Raw genomic sequence first — 26,688 nt, forward strand, 5'->3', positions numbered from 1 at the left:
AATATATCCTTTCTCCACAGGAAAACACATTGGGAAAAGTTCCAGGGGGCCATGTCTTATGTTTATTTCCTTAATTATATCATTATTTTCTACAATGGATGGGATGCAATCTTGAGATGAGGTTGAGGCTAACCAAAACGAAGAGTGGAAACGCCCTTACCTTCTCTCATAACCCACACAGCCTCTTGGGCCAGCACAGCTCTGTCTCCACAGCTTGACGGTGTGTGTGAATGCTCGGACACACGGGTGTGCAAGTCCCACCACAGTCAGCTGCTGTTCTTCACAAACGTTTGGCCTTGAGAAAAAAAAAAAAGGCAGTAGTAATACAATAAAAATAGATTGTTTCTTTATGTTTTATGCATGAATCATTCATTCCTCCATTTCCACAAAAAGCCTGTGGTGACTTACATAAATACATAAAGTAAGAGAGAAAAATCCAAGCGATATATATAAAAAAAAAAATTCAGGACGAGGATAAAGACAAACCAGAATAGATTTTTAAAATAAGGAGAAATTTAGAAGATGAATACAAAAGTTTCCATGTCCTTAGGAAAACTGAACTGCACATTAAGTTCTGAGATCTTCGGTAGACAAAACTTTAAAAGAAACAAAATTACACAATTCTCAATATTCATGGAGAAAAAGCAGGTTGATTCATAGAAGTTAAATTTTTCCTAGAAATTATTTCTGAACAATATTTTCCATCGGCGTGTGTAGTTAGTTCAGCTTCACACACAACGCTTGTTTAAATACAAATATTTTACAACCAGCACCATTATATTACTACTTCCTTATAGAAAGTTTATACAAATTTACAGAATTTTAGATATGTGATTTTAATTTTGAAATGTGTGAGGCTAGATAACATTGATCACTTGGAGTGTCAGAATTAAATCCTTTTGTAATGTGAGGAATGCTTTACTCAGTGATAAATGACTTACTAGTCCATATCAATTGTTTTGTGTTTTAAAACAATACTTACTATAAAAGTCAGTTGGCCCAACCACTCCTATTTTCATACATTCAAAGTCACCTACATGCCATGCATTGACCTTACTAGGGTCAGACTTTGATGTTTTCTCTTATTATCAGGAAACTGACAGTCTAACTTAGTCTCCATATTCATAATCTGCTGAAAATAGAAATGATTTCTGATGCGGGAGTCCTACTCAGCTCCTAAATAACTCTGTGAACTTGTGCAATGACACAGTAATAATACTGATAAGAACCTCTGATAGTGCTTCTCACACTAAAATCGGTTACATCTATATCACCTAGATCACCTTTTTTGCGATCACGTCTTTCTGTGGCTCTGACTAAATCGCACCATCTAATTTCACTTACAGTCCAATTCTCACTTCCAGATATATACAGAGGGTGCCAAAAAAGTGTGTACACATTTTAAGAAAGGAAAACTGTAATAAAATTGTAATACTCAATATACACCAATAACAAAAGATGACTACAAGTCACGTTTGACTTCTGCAATTACAAGAGGTGCTCAAAGGGGTTACCCTCAGCATAATTTTAATACAGTTTTTTCCTTTCTTAAAATGTGTCCACATTTTTTTGGCACCCTCTACATTTATATATCTGAAAGGACTGTTTGGACTGTTATAATTTTATTCAACAGTTGAACTTTATGAGTTTGCATAGCACATTTTAATGCTTTAAGTAAATATTGTGATAAAACAATAAATGTAAAAACTATACACAAGTCGGGCATCCATTAAAAAATTAACAAATTTGGCAGTGGGCCTGAACTAAACCTTAGCTTTTTAAAATTCTGTATTAGATTCTCTGTAAACTGCCTATTTTAACACCTTTATGTGGGCTTACACTTTTTTTTTTTTTTTTGTATGTGTGTGTGTGAGCCAACCAGCCCCAATTAGACTCAGCTCACTGCACCTTTGTTTTTTCAGTTAATAGTTGGAACCTCATCCAGCCTCGAACTCCATTTTGGAACCTACTCTTTATCTATTATTCCATCCTTTCACATACCCACCACACACCCATCCATTCAACAGATACTGTCACCTACACGTGACAGAAGCATTCTCGCACAAGAATTTGAATATAAATCATTTATTTTGGAGTGATGAAATCAGACTGGGAAGGAGCGTTAACCAATAAAACAATGCATTATTGAGCCAGCCAACACTTTAGGCGACTAGCTCTCCAAAAGAGTGAGGGAGCCTGGGAATTCATACACTGATTCCTGTAGGTGATTTGTTGAAGGCTACTTTCTTTCTCACATTTCAGCCGGAAGCACAGGTAGGCAGTGTCAGCTTCCAGAAGCCAAATAAGTCTTCAGGCAAAAAATTGCAAATGCTGGCTATTGGAAGCTGGGCGGGTATGCAGCAGTAACGAGAGGTGAAATGGGTGCAGCACTGACAGTTTCAGTTGCATGTGGTACAAAAAAGAAAGTTCATATTTACTTTGCATTGACAATCTAAATAGGAGAGAGAAAAGGGGAGAGAGAGAGAGAGAGAGAGAGAGAGAGAGAGAGAGAGAGAGAGAGAGAGAGAACCTAAATGAATGCAAAATGTGAAGTGCTAAGAAGAAGCAATCAAGGAGCTGAATCAGAGAGAGGGGACGCTCACTAAGATTCATTAATTAGAAAAAGCCTTACTGAAGAGGTGACACTGTGAACTGAAAGGGTCAAGAGAAGCCACCCACAGAACAGCCAGGGGAAGCCATTCAGGTGGAAAAAATAGAATGAGCAGAGGCTCCAAAAGGCGAAAATGCTTGACCTCCAGACAGTGTAAAAGGCCAAATTGACTCAAATGATGAGATGTTTGGTGGGGCAGACAGGGATTTTCAGGCCGAGGAGTTTTGATTTTATTTCAGAGCCGTGGAAGTCACAGAAAGTTTTCGAATTCTGATTTCTGGCCACATTTCCTATAGCCTGCATCTGGAGATGCACTTGTGATACTCTCTCTCTGACACCAACTGCAGCTCCCAACCTTGACAATGACTTAGGGTATATCTGCTCCTGGACACTAAACGTAAGAGCCCAGCACAATCCAGCCTGGCCCTCAAATTACAAAAATCCCCCAAGACCCTCTTGAGGATTTTCTGGTTCCTACAAAGGAAGAAGTCTTCAAGGGAAATCGGTACCTTCAGAAAAACCCAATTCCTGCACCAGTGAATATGGAAAGACACAGCACAAATTTTATGAATCACAAGGAAATCGCATTCAACTAAAGTGTCTAGAAAACTACCTGTAATCAAGATTGTTACCAAGTCACTTTTCTGAAAACATCATCAAAAATGTTAACATGACTTCAGAACTTCACACATTTGGTTGAAATGAGGTTTTATTTTATGTTAACTCATCCTAAGGAACATTTTGTATATGTGCTGCCGAAGCGAGCACCTAAGGAACATTTTGGTAAAGCAGCATCAGTCTTGCCTCCTCGACACATGTGGCTAGGTAAAGACAGTCAATTTGTTATTCTGCATGTGTCCTGAGTACATTTTAATTCAAAACAATTAATCTCCTTTCTTAACTATGAAAGCTATAAATGCTAGAAGTAAAAAAGCCTGAAAAATGGATCAACAAGGTTGCCCCCAAAATGTTCCCATATAACCACGGCTAATTGTCTGATGTATTCATATGCAATTCTTTGGGGGGGCATACAAACATTTTTGCATAAATGGTATCACATTCTCCTTGCTATTGTTTAAATTATGTAACAAGTTTTTGTTCTTTTAAGAAAAATTGGTATATAACATAACATAGTTTTCATTGTAATTCGAAATCTGCACACGCTACAAAGTGATCACCACCATCCAACACCATACAATTGACCCCCTTCACCATTTCACCCACCTCCCAACCCCCTTTCCCTCTGATAACCACCAGTCTATTCTCTGTATCTATGAGTTTGTTTTTGCTTTGTCTTGCTTTTCATTTTTCAGATTATGCATATGAGTGAAATTATATGGTATATTTGTCTTTCCCTTACTTATGTCACTTAGCATAAAATCTTCAAGTCCGTCTATGTTGTTACAAATGACATAATTTCATTTTTTATGGTTGAGTAGTATTCCATTGTGTGTGTGCGTATGTATATATATATATATTATATATAACATATATATAATATATATAATATACATATATACATATATTTATATATATATAAAATATCTTCTTTATCCATTCATCTATTAATGAACACTTAGGTTGTTTCCATGTTTTGGTTACTGTAAATAATGCTGCAATGAACATAGAAGTACATGTATCTTTTCAAAGTGTATTTGTATTCAAATAAATACCCAGAAGTATAATAGCTGGATCATATGGTAGTTTTATTCTCATTTTTTTTGAAGATTCTCCATGCTGTTTTCCATAGCAGCTGCACCAATTTACATCCCCACCAACAGTGTACAAGGGTTTACTTCTCTCTACATCCTTTCCAATGCTGTAACAAGGTTGTTTTGTTTTATTTTTTAACTTAGCAAACAACATGGCATGCATATTTTTCCATTTTGAAGTATAGAAAATTACTTTAACACTTTTCTTCAGAATGTAGACTTATCCAAGTAATATAGCAGAATTAATTTAGCCAACATACTATTAACAGATATTTAGTTGTTTCTAATAGTTTGTGACTATAAACAACTCTGATCTCAGCCCCCTCGTATAAACATCTGAATTACAGATTAATTTTTGTCTTGTTAGATTTTCTTATGAAATATTTCTTTAGTCTTTTTATTAATAGTTAAGGTTTTCTTTTTTTCTTTTTTTAGCCTCTCTCTTCTATGTCTTAGGCTTTCTCAAGTATCAGCACCTACCTATATTTATGCATGAGGCACCAGAAGCTGATTGGGAGCTGGGTGTGATCGAAAGAGCTTATAATTGGTAGGCTCACTATCAGGTAATTAGAGGTAATTTTTTTTGAGAAGCTCCTAAATGCTATATTTCCATATAGAAATATGGAATCTTATTTCTAGCGCCATTATATTTTTCCAGAAAAATATGTATTCTCAATCTGCTACTCTGAGGAAACAGACACCTTGTGGCTCATGCTTAGAGACCAGACAGAGAAAAGGAACCCTGCTGTTTTTAACCCAAACCCACCCCCAGGCAGTGCCACTCTGCACCCCTTCTGAAGCTATTATGATTTTCATTCTCCAGAGGAAGAAATCAATTCATTCTCTCTGTCTCTCTCTCTGTCTCTGTCTCTGTCTCTGTCTCTGTCTCTGTCTCTGTCTCTCTCTTCCCTCTTTCTCTTTCTCACCATCTCTCTCTCTGTCTCTCTCTCATTCTTTTGTTCTCTTTCTCTTCCACACCCACCCCAAGTAGGGTGCTATTTGCCCAGCTCTACAATTTGGAGGAAGAGATTTGGAGATTCTAACAACTCTACACACAGTCTTCCAAACAATTTTTGTCTCCAGCCCCACACATCTCCCCAGTGCATTTCTTACCTCCACTGTAAAATGTTAAATATTGCAGCTCTCCAGATTCCCTGCAAAGGGACCAACAACCTGCCAGAACGGTATAAAGATAACATCAAAGTGAAAACATCTGAGCTACAGATGCAGAAAAAAATTGTATCTGTCCTTCCCCTACCTGACTAAAGCAGAGATTTACAAAAGTCAACTGCTATAACTACCCCTCCCATCACCTCACCACTACCGCTCCAGGGAAGTCACCAGTCAGGGAGACAACTGACCTTGGACAGTGGGACATTTCAAAGCAAATTTGTATAAACAGATCTCATCAGAACCTTCCATCCTTTGACGCACTAATACTCCCCACCCCTTATTAAGCTGGTATATAAACCCTTAACCTTAGCTGTTACATGAGCTACTCCCCTTAGAATACTCTTGAGTGTTTGAGTAATACACTTTTCTCTTGTTAATTTTTTTACTGTCAATTGATTTGCAAGATTCCCTAACACTCTACCCTAAGTTAGCAGAGGAAAAGATTTTCTTTCCAACAATTTTAGCAACAAAGATGGGATGATCAGAAGTCCTCACTCATTCTGGAGACTGCTGCTGAGCTCTTGGGATCTCTGACCAAGCGAGTGAAATAAGCTTTCTTACCAGTCAAACTCCCAGATCTCTGCTAGGGATCCAGCTGATCAAAAACGTTAAGAGCCTCTCATCTTTTCAAAACAAAATTTTCCAAAATTTATATTTACAGGAGAAAACTTTTTCATTAGAACCAGTCTAGTTCTTTGGATGTTGTGATTCTTCTTTTGGCTTTCCAAGGGATAGCCATTGGGCTTTTTCTGTCACTGTCTTTTGTGCTATTTTTTTGTGTTGTGCTCTCTAAAAGTGTTGCTGCCTATAAGAAGGAGAATCATAGGCTAGAACATAAGCATAGGTCTCGTAATCCGGTTGTTCAAGCTGGCCTCTCTTACTGGTGAGTTTGTGGTTTTCACAGGACCAGTGTCTGCTTAGGAAAATTTGCTGTGAATCACCAATAAAATCAGATAGGTTTCTCCATCTGTCTCAATTTTGTGTCCTGAGAGCTTGACTTGGAACGAGAGAGATAATAGTCTCTCTCTGGTTTTCTGACTGCCAGGGGGCACAGATTGTCGAGTCTGTGCTCAGAGATGGCCAATCATCAGCTTGCAAGTCTGAGATGTGAGGTGTACAAGCAAATCTTTCTGCCAACTGCTGCCAACTCTCAGGAAGACAGTCTAAGTCTAAGTCATAAATGATCTCAACACATAATGACCTTTGTCATCTCTTTTCCCATTGCCTTTGTAGTGCTGAGACTTCCCATCTCAGTTATCACCCACCTAGTATCATAGATGAGCAGATCTGTAACTGAGCTGTGTCACTTTTGTGGGAGGACTGGAACTCAGCATTCTTCTTGCCAATGATAACTTGGTTTCCTTTTTTTCAGGTACAGTTGGGAGTGATTTTGGATTATGGGAGCTACATCTTCTGCACCCTCTTCACAGATTACTATTATATTCATTACTAAGCCACAAAAGGCTTACTGGTTTGAGTCACATTTGGAATAGGTGTACCTATGCTGATCCTATTTGTTGATGATCAGATCATGGAGTCTTTAATTTGAAAAACTTTTTTATTTAAAGGACCTTTAGAGAGCTTTCATCCTTAACAAATATCCTATGGGTACCTATAGAAGGATCAAATTGGAAGAACATAAAAAGAATCATGGATAGCCTAATACACTACCTTAACAAAATTAAACAGCAGAAGTCATTCAAACTTTAGTCTCCTTGCCCCCATCAGGGGCTCTCAACGGATTCAGAGAATACCAAAAGCAACCACCTGAGGCTAAAAAGAGGCTAATTGAACACAAACTGGATATTTTATCCACTCATATAAATTTGGAGATGCTGGATGGCTACTTAATGTTTCTTCAATCTCTCCCACAAATTTTAGTTTACAGCCTCCATAAAATTATATATTAGGGCAAGAGAAAACATTAACAATCTTCTCTTTAAATATTGATTGAAAGCTTTTGCTCTTACATTGAGCAGATAACAACTTATTACATCTGCCAGAAACATAATTAGGATAAAAATATAAAGCAGGGCAAAGACAAGAACCAAGTCTTATATAAACTAGTGTATTTTGCATTACTGTGTTATGCCTCACTCAGGGCAAAATATTATAATGAAAGTCTTAAGATCTCTGTTTATATCCATCTGTATGTTTATGCTTGTTGTATGTTATGATATGTGATAGTTTTCTACCACTGGATGGTATTGCCAAATTAATATATAAAATTTCTTTTAAAAGCTCTATTCTAATTGGCTTATAAAAAATAAGCTCTTATATAAATATTCCTAAACCTCCCACAAGTATAGGAACTAACGCAAATGTTTTTCAAATTCATGTGCTTTCAGTAAATCTTTGGTAAATAAGACCAGTGCAATATCATTATTGGTTTAATAAAAATGGATATGTCTTCTGAGTTAGCAGCATTAAGTATAATACAAACATAAATTTTATTTTATCTAGGTTTACTAGTCAAATAAGCTAGTATACTACCAGATATTTACAAGAATAAAAACAATGAATTTGACTTTAGTCAAATTGAGTCATTATTTTGAAAACTTTATTTCAATAATATTTTATAATGCCTGCCTACAAATAGTTTCTAAAAATCCTTCTGAAAACTTATAGCCCTAAATGGATGCTAAATTAAGTAACAGATATTCATTAAATAGCTAAATCATTTCTAAATAAGATCAAATGCTGACATATTCATTATTAAGCTTAAGAATACATACTTCTGGCTTATTTTTATATGGCACAGACAGGCTAAAATCTGGTTAAAGTCTGTAAATAAACATGATCTTTTTACCACAATAAGAAATTGTACTATAACAAAGCATATGTCTTTAAAATTATAAGATGATATATTCATAAATTTTGCTAATCTACTACAAAATGCTGGTATATAACAGATAATTTACAATTGTCTCCTTCCTAGTTTCCTCTATAAAAGAAAGTCTTCTCTTAACTCAGGCTGTCATAATAAGAAACCACAGGCTGGGCATGTTAAACAACAAAAATTCATTGTCGCACAGTTCTAGAGGCTGTAAGTCTAAGATCAAGGTGCCATTATGGTTGATGGAGGCCTCTCTTCTGGCTTTTAGACAGCTGCCTTCTCACAATGTCCTTAGATAGCCTTTCCACTGTGCACATACAGTGAGAGAAGTCTCTAGTATTTCTTCTTCCTTTAAGGACACTAGTTTCATCAGATTAGGGTGTGACCCTTATAACCTCATTTAACCTGAATAACCTTTTTAAAGACCCTATTTCTTCTTCCTTTAAGGACACTAGTTTCATCAGATTAGGGTGTGACCCTTATAACCTCATTTAACCTGAATAACCTCCTTAAAGACCCTATCTCCAAATAGACTTCAACATATGAATTCGAGAGGGGTCCATAATAGTTACTAATTCAGTACACATAGCTAACCATGATAAAAATAAATTATAATACAAATGTGAATGGAAATACTAGAAATAATAAGGGTGAAGGCAAACAACTTCGCATGAAAAGCATGCAAGGAATATATAATGTGTTATTGTTAAAGGAGAAAGGAAATTCAGTCATAAAAATGGTGGCCTGAGATAAGCCTCTTGAAATCTGCCCTACAATTTACAACAAATTGAACAACTATAACTCCACAAACGACTCCCTGTGTAGCAGACAGGCAAGACTAAGAGGCACACTACTGAAATAATCTAAAGGAGTAAACAGAGCAGCTGAAACACACGGGCTCTGAATCTGGTGCAGGAAGAATTTTGGACTTCAGAAACTCTCCACATCCCCCCCATGGAGCCGGCACCCTATGACTCAGGCTAACGGTTCACAGAGGAAAAGCCTGCCTTCAAGGGAATCCCCCCAATTGTGTGAGGAGCCAGAATAGTGGCAGAGAAAATATAATACTACAATGTGAGAGAGAATAAAAGGCTGCAGTCAGAGAGAAAATAAAACATTCTACCATCACCCACTGAAAAACAAAAAAAGACCTCTTTCTATCAACCTGTTGCAGAACCAACTACTGTAGATGTCTAGGAAAAGAAATAATATATCATTAACTGCCATGAATAACGAAGGTAACAAGACAGCTCAGAAAGAAAATGAAGTCTCCAGAAAATGAACTTAAAGGTATGGAAATACGTGACTTAAAAATCAGAGAATTCAAGATTTCAGTTCTTAAAAAACTCAATGAGATGAAAGAAAACACAGAGAGGCAAAGAACAAAGAAAGAACTCTTGAAAACAAAGAACTCAGAAACACAATCACAGAACAAAATGAACATTTTACCAAAGAGATTGAAATTTTAAAAAGAACCAAATAGAATTTCTAGAGACTAAAAACTCAATAAAAGAAATGAAGAATGAAATAGCCAGCTTAGGCACTAGAGTTGACCAGATGGAGGAAAGAATCAGACACATCGAAGATAGAAATCTGGAAATTACACAGATGGAGGAAGAAAGAGACTTGCGACTTAAAACAAATGAAAGAACTCTACAAGAACTTTCTGACTCTATCAGAAAGAGCAATATAAGAATAATGGACATACCAGAAGGAGAAGAGAGAAGGGAACGGAGAGTATATTCAAACAAATAGTCGATGAGTCAACTTCCCAAACTTGTGGAAAGAACTGGATCTTCGAATCCAAGAAGCAAATAGAACACCTAATTACCTCAACCCCAACAGGCCTTCACCAAGACACATTGAATTGAAACTGTCAAAAATTAACGACAAAGAAAGAATCCTCAAGGCAACCAGGGACAAGAAGATGGTAACCTACAAAGGAAAGCCCATTGGATTATCATCAGATTTTTCAGCAGAAACTCGACAAGCCAAATATTCAAACTATTGAAAGAGAAAATTTATGAGCCAAGAATAATTTATCTAGCAAAGATATCCTTTAAATATGAAGGAGGAATAAAGACTTTTCCGGAAGTTGAGGGAATTTTCTCACACATGACCTGCACTACAAGAAATACTAAAGGAGGCTATTCAACCAGCATAAACAGGGATAATTTGTGGCAACCAAAACATAAAAAGGGGGAGAGTAGAGGCCTGAACAGGAATATGGGAATGGAGAAAGCAAGCATGCTGAAGAAAATGGAATACTCTAAATATCAAACTTTCTTTTACATAAACTTAATGGTAACCACTCAAAAAAAAAAAAATCCAGAACTAAAATATATAATGTAATAAAAGAAGAGAGGGAAAAATCATAGAATACCACCATACAGAAATAATAGACAACAACAAAAAGGCAAAGAAACAATGAAGACACAGCCTTACCAGAAAACTAAAGATAGAATGACAGGAAACTCCATATATCAATAATCACTCTGCTGTACTCACCAATAAAAAGGCACAGAGTAGCAGATTGGATCAAAAACTAAACCCAACCATATGCTGCCTCCAAGAGACACATCTCAGCTACAAGGACAAACGCAGACACAAAGTGAAAGGATGGAAATTGACACTCCAAGCAAATGGTATCCAGAGAAAATCAGCTGTAACCATACTGATATCAGATGAAACAGACTTCAGGATAAAAAGGTAACCAGAGACAAAGATGACAAAAGGGACTATACAACAAGAAGACATAACAGTCATCAATGTTTATGCCCCCAATCAGGGAGCAACGAAATATACCAAGCAACTACTAACAGAACCAAAGGGAAAAATTGACCAAAACACAATTAGAGTAGGGAACCTAAATACATCATTGACAGCTATGCATAGATCATCCAAACAGAAAATAAATGAAGAAATAGCAGCCCTAAATGACACATTAGATGAAATGGACATAATTGACAATTATAGAGCACTTCATCCTAAACCATCAGACTATACATTTTTTTCTACTGTATATGGAAGATTTTCAAGGATAGACCACATATTGGGACATAAAAGTAGATTCAGCAAATTTAGTAAGATTGAAATCATACCAAATATATTCTCGGTTCCCAAGGCTTCGAAAGTAGATATCAACTGCAAAAAGAAAGCAGGAGAAACCACAAATATGTGGAGATTAAACGACATACTTTCAAAAAACGACTGGGTCAAAGAAGAAATAAGAGGAGAGATCAAAAGATACATAGAAATAAATGAGAATGAAAATACATCCTACCAAAATTTTGGGGATGCAGTGAAAGCAGTTTTAAGAGGGAAATTTATATCACTTCAAGCCTATCTCAAGAAACAAGAAAAATTTCAGATGAATAACCTTACATTACACCTTAAAGAACTAGAAAAAGAAGAACAAATGCAACCCAAGGTTAACGGAAGAACGGAAACAATAAAAATCAGAGCAGAACTAAATGAAATAGAGAACAAAAAGACAATAGAAAACATAATGTGACAAAGAGCTGGTTCTTTGAAAAGATTAATAAAATTGACAAACCCTTGGCTAGACTCACTAAGATAAAAAGAGAAAAGACACTATTTAACAAAATCAGAAATGAAAAAGGGGAAGTTATCAAGGACACCCCAGAAATACAAAGGATCATCCAAGAATATTATGAAGGACTATATGCCACCAAATTCAATAACCTAGAAGAAATGGACAAGTTCTTAGAAACATATAGCCTTTCTAGGCTGAACCATGAAGAACTGGAAAATCTAAACAGACCAATCACCATAATGAAATTGAATCAGTCATTCAAAACCTTCCCAAAAGCAAAAGTCCTGAACCAGATGGCTTCACTAGTGAATTCTACCAAACCTTCAAACAGGATCTAATACCAATCCTGATCAAACTCTTCCAAAAAATTGAAGAAGAGACAGTACTCCCTAACTCATTTTATGAGGCCAACATTACCCTGATACCAAAACCTGGTAAGGACAACACAAAAAAAGAAAACTACAGACCAATATCTCTGATGAAAACAGATGTAAAAATCCTAAACAAAATTCTATCAAATCGAATACAACAATGCATTAAAAAGATTATTCATCACGACAAGTGGGGTTCATCCCTGGGGCAAAAGGATAGTTCAACATCGGCAAATCCATCAATGTGATACATCACATAAACAAAGGACAAAAATCATATGATTATATCAATTGATGCAGAAAAAGCATTTGACAAGATACAACATCCATTTATGATTAAAACACTTAATAAAATAGGTATAGAAGAAAAATACCTTAACATAATAAAGTCCATATATGACAAACCCTCAGCTAATCTCATAATTAATGGTGAAAAACTGAAGCCCTTTGCTCTACGTTCAGGAACACAACAGGGCTGTCCCCTATCACCTCTGCTTTTCAACGTAGTGTTGGAAGTCCTTGCCAGAGCAATCAGGCAAGAGAAAGAAATAAAAGGCATCCAAATTTGGAATGAAGAAGTTAAATTGTCCCTCTTCACAGATGATATGATGCTATACATAGAAAACTCTAAAGACTCCACCAAGAAGCTATTAGAAACAATCAACGAATACAGTAAAGTTGCGGGCTACAAAATCATTGTACAAAAGTCCATTGTATTCCTATATACTAACAATGAAATCTCCGAAAAAGAAACAAAATAACAATTCCTTTTGTAATTATAACAAAAATAATAAAATGCCTAGGAATAAACTTAACCAAGGATATGAAATACCTGCATGCTGAAAACTATAAATCATTTTAAAAAGAAATTAAGAAAGACACAAAGAAATGGAAAGACATCCCATGCTCATGGATTAGAAGAATCAACATAGTTAAAATGGCCATATTACCCAAAGCAATATACAGATTTAATGCAATCCCTATCAAAATCCCAATGGCATTTTTTAAAGAAACAGAACAAAAAATTATGAGATTTATATGGAACCACAAAAGACCCCGAAGAGCCAAGCAATCCTAAGAAAAAATGAATGATGCTGGAGATATCACACTCCCTGACTTTAGCTTGTACTACAGGGCTACAATAATCAAAACAGCATGGTATTGGCAGAAAAAAAGACATATAGACCAATGGAATAGAATTGAGAACACCGAAATAAAACCACATAAATATGGACAGATAATTTTTGACAAAGAAGCCAAAAACATACAATGGGGAGAAGACAGCCTCTTCAATAAATGGTGCTGGGAGAATTGGAAAGCCACGTGCAAAAGAATGAAACTGGACTGTTACTATGTCACCATGTACCAAAATTAATTCAAAATGGATCAAAGACATAAGTGCAAGACCTGAAACAATAAACTGCATAGAAGAAAACAGAGGTACTAAACATATAGATATTGAGTTCAAAGAGCATTTTATGAATTTAACTCCAAAGGCAAGGGATAAAGAGATAAAATAAATGAATGGGAATGTATCAAACCTAAAAGCTTCTGCACAGCAAAAGAAGCCATCAACAAAATAAAGAGGCAACCAGCTAAATGGGAGAAGATCTTTGCAAACAACGCCTCCGATAATGGGCTAAAATCCAAAATATACAATGAACTCATACAACTCAACCACAAAAAAATAAACAACCCAATTGAAAAAATGGGCAGAGGACCTGACCTAAAGAGACATTTCTCCAAAGAAGATATACAAATGGCAAATAGACATATGAAAAAATGTTCAACATCACTAATCATCAGAGAAATGCAAATAAAAACCATAATGAGATATCACTTCACACCAGTAAGAATGGCTATCATCAAGACAAATAATATTAGGTTGGTGCAAAAGTTATTGCGGTTTTTGCACTTATTTCTAACCTTTTAAACCACAATTGCTTTTGCACCAACCTAATAACAAGTGTTGGAGAGGCTGTGGAGAAAAAGGAACCCTCATACACTGTTGGTGGGAATGCAGACTGGTGCAGCCTCTACGGAAGGCAGTGTGGAGGTTCCTCAAAAAATTAATAGAATTACCATATGACCCAACAATCCCTCTCCTGGATATCTACCCAAAAAATCTGAAAATATGTATCTATAAAGACAAGTGTGCTCCAATGTTCATTGCAGCTTTATTTACGGTGGCCAAGACATGGAAACAACTGAAATGTCCTTCAACAGATGAATGGATAAAGAAGTTGTGGTATGTATACACAATGGAATACTATTTGGCGGTAAGAAAAGATGAAATAGTATCATTTGTGACAACATGGATGGATCTTGAGATTATTATGCTAAGCAAAATAAGTCAGACAAAAAAAATAGAAAACCATATGATTTCACTAATATGTGGTATGTAAAACTGTAAACAACAACAACAACAAAAAGACAAACAAATGAAGAAACAAAAACTCATAGACATACAGAATAGTTTAGGGGGTACCAAAGGGTAATGGGGGAAGGAGGCTCTAGAAGAGGGTAAACGGGGTCTAATATATGGTGATGGAAGGAGAACTGACTCTGGTTGGTGAACACACAATGTGAGATATAGATAATGTATTACAGAATTGTACACCTGAAATCTATGTAACTTTACTAACAATTGTCACCCCAATAAACTTTAATTTAAAAAAAAAGGAGAAAGGAGAGTAATTTTGTCCTAAAATAAAATAACTGGTTGTTTCACAAGAGAAAAGCGGAAAAGAATAGGGCAAAACCTGAATAGATAAAGTTTTAGAAGGTTTGCAGAAAAGGAATTTTTTGTTGAATGGTTAAAGCTGGCTAAGGTTGGATGGATTTATTTATAAGATTTTACTTTTTAATGAGTTTTTGTATTAATAGTACCTGAATGCAAAACTGGAGTTTGGTTTTCTCTCTCTATTAAAATGACAAAGTTTTCTTGGGCTATTGGTCTGCCCTTAATAAGCGATTGTGAAAGGTTTTTCTTTACCCTTTAAGTTGTCTGCCTAGAAAACACAGATTCTGTGTCTCATCAGAATAATTTCTATGCTGTCTTCACCATGTCCTTGACTACATGAGAAAAAAGTGTTCTCTCTATTGAAAGAGTTAAGCTTTTTATAAAAAAAATGATACTTCCTATAATTACTTTTATAATCTTTTACTGTCATATTGTTGAGTAGATAACTAAGTATTGTTTCATAGTGACCTGTGATCCTATTTAATCAAGGATTCAAACTTTTTGACATCTTCGGTATTTTGCCTTTTCCTAGTTAAATCCTACATAACATCTTGATCTTGAACTGACTTTGAAATTTCTCAGAGGGCCCCTGTAAAATCTCTAAGGATCTATTCTTTATCTTGTAAAAAGAGAGATGTTAAAAATTAATTAGGTGTGTTGAATTGCATGAAAAGTATCACCAAATAAGAAGAGGGGCTTAACCTTCCCTGGGTTAGATTTGTATGAGTAAATATTGTTAATATAGGTATTCAGAAATTGTATGAAGTCCCTAGAGATTTTCAATGCTCTCACTGTCCATGATATGCCCAGGTACTCTTTTGCCTGATATTAAAAAACAACAATAAATATTATCAATCATATTTCCAGCTTTCATTTAAAAATATTGTATGTCACAGAAACAACCAAATCTCTTTGTCAATTGCATCACTGTCATAATGAACTCTCATCAGATCTTTAACCACAGTCTTTTTAAGTCTTTATCAGCCACAATAGTTATCATTTTACTCTGATGCTTTCCTAAAAGTGTTTGCAGTCAGTCATAGGCCAGAGTGCTTATCTTCAACAAAAAGGAACTTTCTCAAAGACCCATGAAAAAGGACTACGCCAGGTACTCTAGGGAATAGGTTTATAATCTCTTTGCTTAAATAACTTTAAGATCATACCACTGAACTAAGTCAGGATTTCCAGAATTCTAGTGGAGAAGCTGAGAGGTTCATGAAACTACTAATCCAACATCAAGCAGAACAAGAATTACGTGGGACAGAATGAACTAATAAAGGATGATTATGGCTTTTGCTTGGACGATTGTTACAGAATTAAAAATACATAAAGTTTTATTTTCTTTCAAGCTATCAATAACTTACAACAATTTTGTAAAGTATACTTTTGTAAACAAAAATGAAACACTTAAACGTTTATACTTTTCTCCTTGCCTAATCCATCCAGAATTTTGGTAACTTTCATTAGGTATTCTTATTTTCATGGCAAATAGTTCTTAGCATAAATTTGATAAGAATCTGTCCACCTTGTAACAGGACATAACTGGAAAGATTGGTTATAACCAAGACTTTGACTGGAATGTCATATTTTAAAATGATATATGGGATTACACATGATCAGACAGTCCGAAGGAATTATGGTTGACTTTCGGGAGGCAATGCTTGCAAAGTCATCTTGGGGAAACTGACATGGTACCTGGCTTATAGCATTCCGAGCCTTACAGTGCATAAGGAAGGTCACTTCTTAGCAGGCCAGGAATCAGGATATTTTAGAAACCTCGAGTACAAAGAAATTCACTCAAATCTAGACTGTACGTGAAGTCTACTGACATGTTTTTGGCTTGGCTTTCTAGCCTTGAATGGCTTTAAAATCCAGTCTGAGATTCTTTATGAAAGTTCCAGCAAAGCAAAATCTAAAAAGGCCTATATGGTCAATTATTGTTCTCGCAGCTCTTACGTAAATAATCAGGTACATGTAATGAAACCAGACTTATTTTGTAAATAAGACTAATCTTACATTGACTATTTTTAATTAAAATTGGGATGATTGTATACAAAAACTGTATTTTCCAGTGCAAAACTACAACTCACCCTTGTGGGTTATCAGATCCTACTCCAGTTCATTATCTTTGAGGTTTTACTATCTGTCTATTAATATGAATTGGACTGAATCTTCTCAAACATATTGTTAGTCCTTACCAAATTCTCAATTATTCTAGTTCCCTATTCAGTATCTGTCTGCATCCCTCCAAATGATCATTTCTAATTTTTCTCCCACTCTCCTGACTGTACATTACAGAGAACTAAAACCTGATTAACCCAGACAAGTCTAGGATGTCTTGTAGTTGTTCTTTCCCCTCAGGAAAAAGAAGACTTGCAAGTTGAAGTTGAATGACTTGATGTAAACTTCAAGGAACTCATCACCACAACAGATCATGAATGGGCTACCTTTGTGCCTGGAGTGTATGCTATATGGACTTCTCAGGAAGTTCACCAGAATACCTTCATTCTTTTATGGTCTGCTTCAGGAAATAATCATGACTATGACAATGAAATCTGTGCCATCACCAAAGACTTTCAAACTTAAAACCAGGAAATCCACCAGGATGCCTCTGACATCCTCTCTCCACTATCTAAAAATACTTCAAAGCCAATGTTTAAAATCTTCTCCCCTGGCTGTGCTGTAGACTCAGAAACTGGGTTTACAGTCTGCTCCACCCATTACTCTTTGATTTTCTTTTCTTTTCCATTTTTTCCTCATTCTAATCTATGTTCTTGTTCCTTCTGCAGATCTCAGATCTCTTACAACTTCTAACCTGGGTCTTCTCTCCAGAGCAATCAACCTAGCTTCTTTCCAAGATGTTTCACATGGGGAAAATGAAGCAACCAATAACCCCGTAGAAAGGTATAAAGATTACTTCAAAGTAAAACATCTGAGCTACAGATGAAAAAGGAATCTTATATGAAGTTTCCCTATCTGACTAAAGCAACAATTTACTGGAGTCATCTGCCACAAACCCACCCCCCACACACGCACTCCAGAAAGGTCTCCAGTCAGGGATGCAACTGACCTTGGGTACCAGGACATTCCAAAATAATTTGTAAAAACAAACATTATCAGAACCTTCCATCCTTCAAAGCCTTAATCCCCTCCCCCCATATGAAGCTGGTAAATAACTATGTACACCTAGGCGGTTCAGTGTGCTACTCCCTACAGAGTATTCCTACCTGCACAAATAAGGAACTTTTCTCTTCTTAATCTGTCTGTTGTCAATTTGCAGGTTCCCAACCACCAAACCTAAGTTGGTGAAGGACAAGTTTTTCTTCCCAACACATGGAAGAACTGAAAATTGTTGATTTCTAATTAAATTATATAGATGTCAAAGACGATTATCTGGATAAGAGTAATTGTTCAAAATTTATGACTATAAAAATATCTATCACTTAATATATGGACAATTTTTGTGCCGTTGTTTTTATAAGTTTTGTGTACATGTACATTCAGTAATGTGTATTTTTTTGTTAAAGGCACATGAATACGTGCATGTGTTTATACACACATACACACACATTCAAGTTCGTCCATTTTGTTGATTAACTCTCTGTACTTCCTAAATGCTTTTCTCTGCTTGATTTTGGATCATGAAAGATGTATATGTATTTAAATCTCCCGTCAGTTATCTCAGACATTACTATTTACAATTTTGACAGTTTAGCGCTTTGTATATTTTAAGACTATGTTGTTAAAAGTTCACAAGTTGATGGTTACTGTTTATATTTGGTACATTACTCCTTTTATCATTATGTAGTGTGTGTTCTAACTCGTGATATTTTTTGTATTGTTCTGTTTTACCTTAAATCTATTTGTCTGATGTTAACATTTTTATACCAACTTATACATGATTAGCATGCTCTTAGTCATACCTTGTTGTTACTGCATTTTAAATCTACTATACATTCTTATGTCTATTGCTGCATCTAAAACAAAATCTAACTTCTTGGTTTCTATCTTTTAATTGGTAAGGTAAATGTATTTACATACATTTTCATTACAAGTGAAGCTGTATTCATTTTTATCATCTCATTTTGTGGCATCTGTATACAAGCAGTTTGTATTTACTTGTTTATCATGTCTGTTGGACAGAAAATGTTCTCTGTAGTCTCTATTCTCCACAATCTATTTGGCCTAATTCTAAATTTCTAGTATTTCAATGGTTACCTTTACCATAGTAGGTGCATTCTTGGAAGTACTTATCATCAGTCCCCTGATGTATTGAAGTCTCATGTAAATGAGTATTGCTTCTGGTGCATGGATGTATGAAACAAGGTGAGGAGACCATGTTGGAAGCGTTCATAAAGTAGGTCTTGCAGATGGGGAGCTGCAGTAAGCCCACCGCACGTCATCTCTCCACAAACTCAGGAGGGTTACTTTGGCTTCATGCAAAGGAGCACTGAGATGAGAGGAGGGGAAGAAGTCATCAGGCTCCCTGTGACTACTAGATCAAGTGGTCTCACACCCAGCCAAAGAAGTGGTTGGGCATGTGGACCATTGAAAGGACCCAAAGGAAAACTGCAGCCCTTTCTGCAATGATCCTCAGAGACAGACTGGATTAAAGTGAACATTTTTCCCCAAGAATGCAGGGTACACCACCTAAAATAGAAGGCACCAATTTCAGATGGAACTAAGCCTAATCCAAGTAACATGAAGCACCACCCCATAACTAGCAAGAAGTCAGCCTCCATCACCCCGTCTCCCTACCATACCCAACCCAGCAGGAGACAGCGCTGTTAGAGGAAATGGGAGAAAAAGAAGACACCTCAGAGCCAGATCACAGCCAGCATGTGCCCTTTTTGATCAGAGGAAATGGGAGAAAAAGACACCTCAGAGCCAGACCATAGCCAGCACGTGCCCTTTTTGATCCCTTCAAGCTACGAAGGCTGTAGTTCGAGTCTGTGGTGACAGAAAGGAGGAGCCAGATTTGGAAGACTTAAGTTTAAAACTGTGCTAGAATAACTTCATTAATGAAAATGACTGGAAATTTTTGGACTCAGTTAGTGACTTGTTGTAAAGTTGAGAAAAGAAGAAGCAAACTAACATAATTGAAAGTAATGATTAGAAAAAACTAAAAGTAAAAACAGTCCCATGTTATACGGCAGCACACTGAGAACTCTTCTCAATTAGCAGTGCTGGTTAATCTGTAGTTCCTTCCACCCATCCTCCTGGGCACTCAGTCCAAAAGCAGGTGTCTTAAAACCCTGCTAGTTCAGTTACTGCTCCTTGATATGAGAAAACATTCTGTAGACACAGAAACCAAGGCAGCAGGTGGCTTGGCTCAGGTCCTGGTAACTGGGCTGATTCTGTCCTCCCAGTGCTAAACGCACAGCTTCCTAGAAGTCAATGTCCCAAGCAGCAATATGGGGAAAGGGCAGTGGCCAGGGAGGGACAGTCCCTATTTCATGTTGTGAGTCTGGCTTTGGGCAATTATTGTTCTCCTCTAGCCTCTCAAGCTCCTAAACCACCTCTTTCTGCTTCTAGACCTAGAGCGTAGCAAGCTCACACTGTACCTCAATTCACCCCTGCTTGTCATTTCTGTACCCTCTCTGGTCCACCTAGGTCTAAATTAAAATTTTTATATAATACTGCTTTTTATTGTGTTTTTTTAAAAATGTTTTATATAGCTTTGATAGATATTCTTAACAGAGGGACCTCAAAATGTGAACTTATAATACCATATTGATCAGAAGTTGGACTTATTTTTATAAACTCTTAAATATGATCATTTTCCTCCAGCTTCCTCTAAAACATTAATGTTTCCAGGCTGATTCAGTGTCTGGCACAGAAACAGTGGTCAGTAGTGTTTGAATGAGTAAAGTGTAACTTTGCCTAAAAAGGGCTCTAATAATCAAAATGACTCAATTGAGTTAACACATATACAGCATTTAGAATAGTGTCTAAAACATGGTAAATGATTAGGAAATATTGGCTATGGATTTTTTAAGCTTCTAAAGTCTGAGGTTAGATTTCTCAAAGAAAAAAACAAAACATGGTTACCTGAAGGGTACCATAAGGTATCTAGAAGTTAGAGAGAAATCAAAATGAGGGGTTAAAAATAATCCACCTTTACGTTCCAAAAATTTATTCCTTAAGCCACTTCCCTCTTTGTTTTAATGTGCTAGATCCCACCACAGCTGCAAATTAATTTTTTCTGCTCCCTAAATGAATTACATGTAACTGTTTCTAAAAATGACTACAGACATGAAAGTCATTTTCACTTAATAACTATTAATCTCATATTTCTTGGTGTCATTTTAGTATGAAATGCAAATGAAAATTATGCTAAACATTGCAAATTTATGGCAAACACCAACCCTTGATTTATATTATTATAGATGGTTTATCACCAGAAGCAATCTAAACAAAATTCTATCAAATAGATGTTACAATTTGTATTTATTTCTCCCAGCACTAAATAGTTCTTCAATCTCAGAACTATCATTAATTTCTTATAAAGGCAAATCTTTATTTCTTATTTTAATCTGCAATGATTTCTCTAAATCTTCAGAAGATTAGCTTTTATATAAAATATTCAAATATCAATTATAAATGATACTTTGTTTTCCCTGGGCAATCTCTTAGTTATTACACATAAACTATTTAAAAGGAATGGGTAGTCTATATTGATCAAGGATATAATGGGCTAATAATGTGGTCCTCCTTCCTTTTAAATGATCCCCTCGTGCTCCAAATCAAATCATTAAGATAAACCTTTTCCATGTTTGTGACTATCTTTAAATTGTTTGGCCTACTTCCTTAATCCTCTTTTATTATATTTTCTTTCAGAATCCCGAAGCTCTGGGAAGACTTAAACCAACAACACGTTGACCTTAATCAAGAGGAAGCTGCAACCATTTATTCTTCACTTCTTTTTTTACTGATGTCTCAAAGCAGCAACACTCATGAATCTTCACCTGACCACACACACACACACTCACACACACACACACACACACACACACACACACACGAGCAAAGGAGACAGACAGCTCTGACCACGCTCCAGGATCAGACTCCATGTGTTCTCCTGCTGTTAGTCTGTCCTCAGCCAAACCTGGCCTCCCACACCCAGTCCTCTGCAGTAGCTAAAGTTCTGCTAAAATCATTCAGATCTGAGTGCAAATTCTCCACCATTTGGAACCTCCCAGCCCTGCAATTTCTACTAAAAATTGGAAGACAGAACAATAGGATCTTCTGAGCTCTGACCTAACTAGTCTTGAGTTCTATTTGTCAGATCTACCCAGCTGACATCCTCCTTAGCCTAAGCCATTCATTGCTGGTCTGTTTTCACTGCTCTTCACCTTCCCTTAGGATGGGAGACCCCTTATGAATACGTTATTGATTCTACAAAGAAAAACACTGGTTGATTTAGATCCTGTGTTTTAAAACAAAAAATCCTAGTACTAATGTATGTTCAACATCAAGTCATGGATAGTGACAGCAGTAGCTCAAAACTAATGGATATCACAGTGCTTTGAAGATACTGTGATGAAGAATTCATGAATTCACGCCACAAAATTTCCTTGAGTATCTACAATGTATCAGCAATTGTGTCGGGGGCCTGTAATATAGTCAGAAGTGAATTGACCTTGAAACTAAAGAAACTTAAATTTTTCATTAAAATTTTCAAATATAAGGTATGTTTGTACTTTGTAAGAGGGCCTCCCAGATTTTATAAGTCTCAGGTCAGGCTCCATGAAAACTGGAATTTACCCCTGATGTCTGAGGAAAAGTTGCATAACTATTCCACAGGCTAGGTGTTACATGGGACGTTAATTTACTAACTGAAAAACAAAAAAATTGCACCAAAGTGTATCCAATAAATCTCTGATATAAAGTCTTACTCAAAAGAGTCATGCTAAATGAAAGCCACTTCTGTCTGTCATGTCTGGGTCAGATAAACTTCTTTTCAAGAACTTGGATATGTCCTATTAAACATGTCTTGTACAGGTTAAAAGAATTCAGCTTTCTCTCATCAAAGATAATTGGCCTTACTATTCAACATGCTTTTGTTTATCAAAATTAAGTTAAGGTCAATGCTAAGTTACTAAAGTAATATATTACTTAGATTTGGGGTGGAAGGAAATAAAGAAGACTCATAATGATCTTCAATTACCATATGATGTCACCTTTCCAAAGTAAAAAAGTCTAAGACAAAGGTGAACTAAGTTTCAGATAAAGACTTTATAATATATCTTTTTCCATTGAAAAACTATTTAAATAAGTTATGAGGAAAGCTATTGTCTTGCTACCTGAAAACACAGAATACAAAACACAGATTTTCCAATCTTCCACAGAATCATGGCTATTCCAATGAGAATCCATCCTCCACTAGTTTTTTGTGTTTTTGTTTGTTTGTTTGTTTTCATATCTACATTTTTAAAAAGTAATAATAGTTTTTCACAGTCAGGGAATCTGCTAGATCAGTGGTTCTCAAGTGTGGTCTCTGGACCAGCAGTATCAGCAAAGACTTGGAACTTGCTAGACATGCAAATTCTAGAACCCACCCAGATATACTGAGTCAAAAACTCTGGAGATGGAGCCCAGCAAGCTCTGTGTTTTACACAGCTCTACAGGTGATTCTTTTTGTTTGTTTGTGTCAGGTGATTCTTATGCATGCTTCGGTTTGAGAACCACCACCCTAGAGATCTACTAAAGATCCACGCCCAGTATTGTACACACTGTCCCCAAGTGGTCATAAGAGAACTAGCTGACATCTATAAATTTAAAAAAATTATTTTACTCCAAAAAAGCCAAAACTCAGATCCAGTTTTGTCTAAAGTGGCAGACTCACGTTGTTGTGTAATTTGCAATCATGAAAGAGACATTTTATTGACACATGTCCAGAAACAATCTGCAGTTATAGCTCAAAGTCCCCACTGATTCTCCCACTGTGAAAAGGATTGGATCATTTGGGACGCCTGACAAATACCAAAGATGCAGAAGCATTGCTCAGAAAGTCTATCCCATCTCAGAGTCTCAAGACCTGCTGCTACAATCCTAAAACCTGGTTCTAAAGATCATTAGAGGAAACTTCTCATACTTATCAAGTTCCTGGATTTAAATGAGATAAAATGTTGAATTAAGGAGAAGGAAATATGTCAAAGAACTGTTCTAAAGAAAGTACATTGTAAAAAAGAGCGGTGGTGGGGGTGCGGGGAAAGGACAGGCATGTATTCACTCAGGTTTCAAAACACAAGTAATAGCATGAGAAGCTCAGCATAATAAAAGTTGTGCAAAATTCAGCTTATGATATAAAGCCATATTAAGTAGGTATAATATGTAATCATTTGACAATCACTCCTTAAGCCCCACTCACTATTCAATTCTCATGACTGGACAAACAGCACGACCCCACTGATTCTAAGACATATTAATCTCTTTACAAATCTACTTCTGCATATATTATATTAAGTATTTCCTGGGGTAAAGGATCCTTTCTATTAGTGTTTATATCCACAGTATTCCACATAGTATCTGACGCATGGTTGGTGCTGAATAAATATATACTAAATCAAGGAGTATTTTCTATCAGTCATCCCACATAGAAGGACATGGATTTCCTGGACCACCATGGGCCCAGGGACATTGCATGGCATCCCTAGTCAGTTCAGGTGATAAGGACCGTCCCTCAAACAAGACTTCAAGCGTTCTCCTGAACTTAGGGTAGTTCTTGGGGTCCAAAGAAATAATCAGGAAGTGCACCAAAGGGTGGCTCGGGGAGGGAGCCTTTAATAACCCCCACCCCCTAATTTCCACCAGAATCCCCCAAACTACCCCACATAAATACATATAAGCAAACAAAAGCAGTTCTGGGATAAACACCTTGTCTCCCTTTCCAAGCATGTTGCCATCCTAATCCTTCACATATGTGAGCTCTGGGCCACCACAGTCTGGCATAAATGCAGCCACTTTACTACCCAGCAAAGACAAAATATTGTTGACAGTAGAAGCATTCTGTCTGTCTAAAGATGCTCCGTGAATGTTTTCTCTCCTACTGCTTCTGTTTCTGGCCACTTGCAGGTCACATCAGGTCTTAACCTGTCACTTTGCTTTGGCATGTGTCTCAGGACGTGTGGCAATTAATTCAACTCTTGTCTGTTTCTGCTCCTATCCAGTCAGCCCTCTAAGAGCCTCTGAACCAGCCAGCTGCCATGATCATCCCCAGACTGAGCAATGGCTTCCCCAGGCTGCCCTGCTGGGCACAGCGCCGAAGGTCCTGCCCAGCCACTCTCTGGCCTTCCACCCTTTGGGGAATGACAGTGGAAGAGAGAAGCCTTGGCACAGAGTGTTCAGTCAGGTTCCAAAACAGGCCTCTTCTCTATGGATATCTCAGGATTACTGTGAAGCGGAATAATGATTATAAACTGGGTCACACTAAAAATCGATGCAACCAGATTCAAGAAGTATGATCCCAACCAAACATATGTACTAACTATATTGTGAAGTAGCATGAAAAAGACTGAAAACACTTGAAACCACATGTTAACAATAGTTTTCTCTTGTAGGATTACTTGAAGGATTACAATTCTTTCTGCTTATTTTTTGTATACTTTATTTTACAGATTTTCTATGGTGAGAGTACATACTTATATAATTTGAAAAATTATCATGCTTTAAAAAATGCCTGAAGGGGCTGAGCCTTGACTTCAGTCTTTAAGTCAATACGATTCAGACTGGCTGTGGAAGATTTTTTTTTTCCATTTTAAAATGATTAAAAACAAAAGAAAAAGAATAGAAAGACGTTGATGTGATAGAAATATCGTTTTCAAAAATAATCTCCAAATCACTTAACAGTGTATGTGGTTTGCCCTAGATGCATATGCCTTTTCTAAGCTGTCTGTATATTGTTATCTTCCGAGAAATGCAGAGTTGCTGAGTAATAACTGACCCAGTCACTATAATATTGGGAGATTGGCAGGAATCGACTACTGAAAATCAAATTCCTTCCAAATATGTAACCCTCAGTCTTAGATTACCCCACGTGAGATTTTCTCTTTTCTCCCCAGTTTAAGTCCCTAAAGGCTTGGAGAAAGGTGGGAGAAAAGGGTGGGGAAGAGAACTAGTGCTTACTAAGCATCTAGTAAGTCTAGCGCTGTGTTAGGTACTGGTGGTACATGATCACAGTACTACTAGAAAGATCCAGAACACAGGTTTAATGTCTCTTAAAGGGAAACTCCCTAAACACCTAGCTCCTCTAGACTTGTTTCCTATTCTTTAGAGTAAGAATCTTTTTTTTTTTTTTAAATCACGTATGCCTGATTCTATGACCAAAGTCTTAGAAATACTAGCAGAAAGAAAAAGGAAGGAAGGGAGGGAGCAAATAAGTGAGGGAAGCAGGGAAGAGAGAGAGAGAGACAGGGAAACATCTGTGATGCCTCATTTATATATGTATACTAATTAAGTGCATATATCTATAGATAGATAGACAGACAGACAGACAGACAGACTATCAACTAAATGCATCAGCTACAGATAGATTTGTTATTCTGTTTCTTTTTCAAATAAGGGTCAAAGAATGAAGAGAGGGTCCACTTAAAGGCCAATTTCCAAGTGTGAACTAGGATTCCTGGCCACCTGTCTTTTGCAGAGCAACTGCTAAGCAGAAAAAAAAAAAAATACTGGTATTATC

The 26,688-nt window shown here is 36.5% G+C and overlaps 1 protein-coding gene across 8 annotated transcripts in view; it reads right to left on the bottom strand.

Annotated features, from left to right (window-relative positions):
- LOC308505216 (multiple epidermal growth factor-like domains protein 6) overlaps positions 1 to 26,688 on the bottom strand; it is a 607,252-nt gene that overhangs the window by 539,409 nt on the left and 41,155 nt on the right. For 7 of the 8 annotated variants that reach the window (XR_013994480.1, XR_013994481.1, XR_013994482.1 and 4 more), the window contains exon 2: positions 161 to 295. Coding sequence is in view for 1 of the 8 variants with exons in the window: in XM_081067036.1 (XP_080923162.1) it covers positions 161 to 295 (135 nt within the window). In the remaining 7 variants the exon portion in view is untranslated. Of the gene's footprint in view, positions 1 to 160; positions 296 to 26,688 lie in introns of those variants that run through there. The other variant, XR_013994485.1, reaches the window with a different exon arrangement.

The sequence above is a fragment of the Rhinolophus hipposideros genome, assembly GCF_964194185.1.
Source record: "Rhinolophus hipposideros genome assembly, chromosome: 2".
Taxonomy (NCBI): Eukaryota; Metazoa; Chordata; class Mammalia; order Chiroptera; family Rhinolophidae; genus Rhinolophus; species Rhinolophus hipposideros.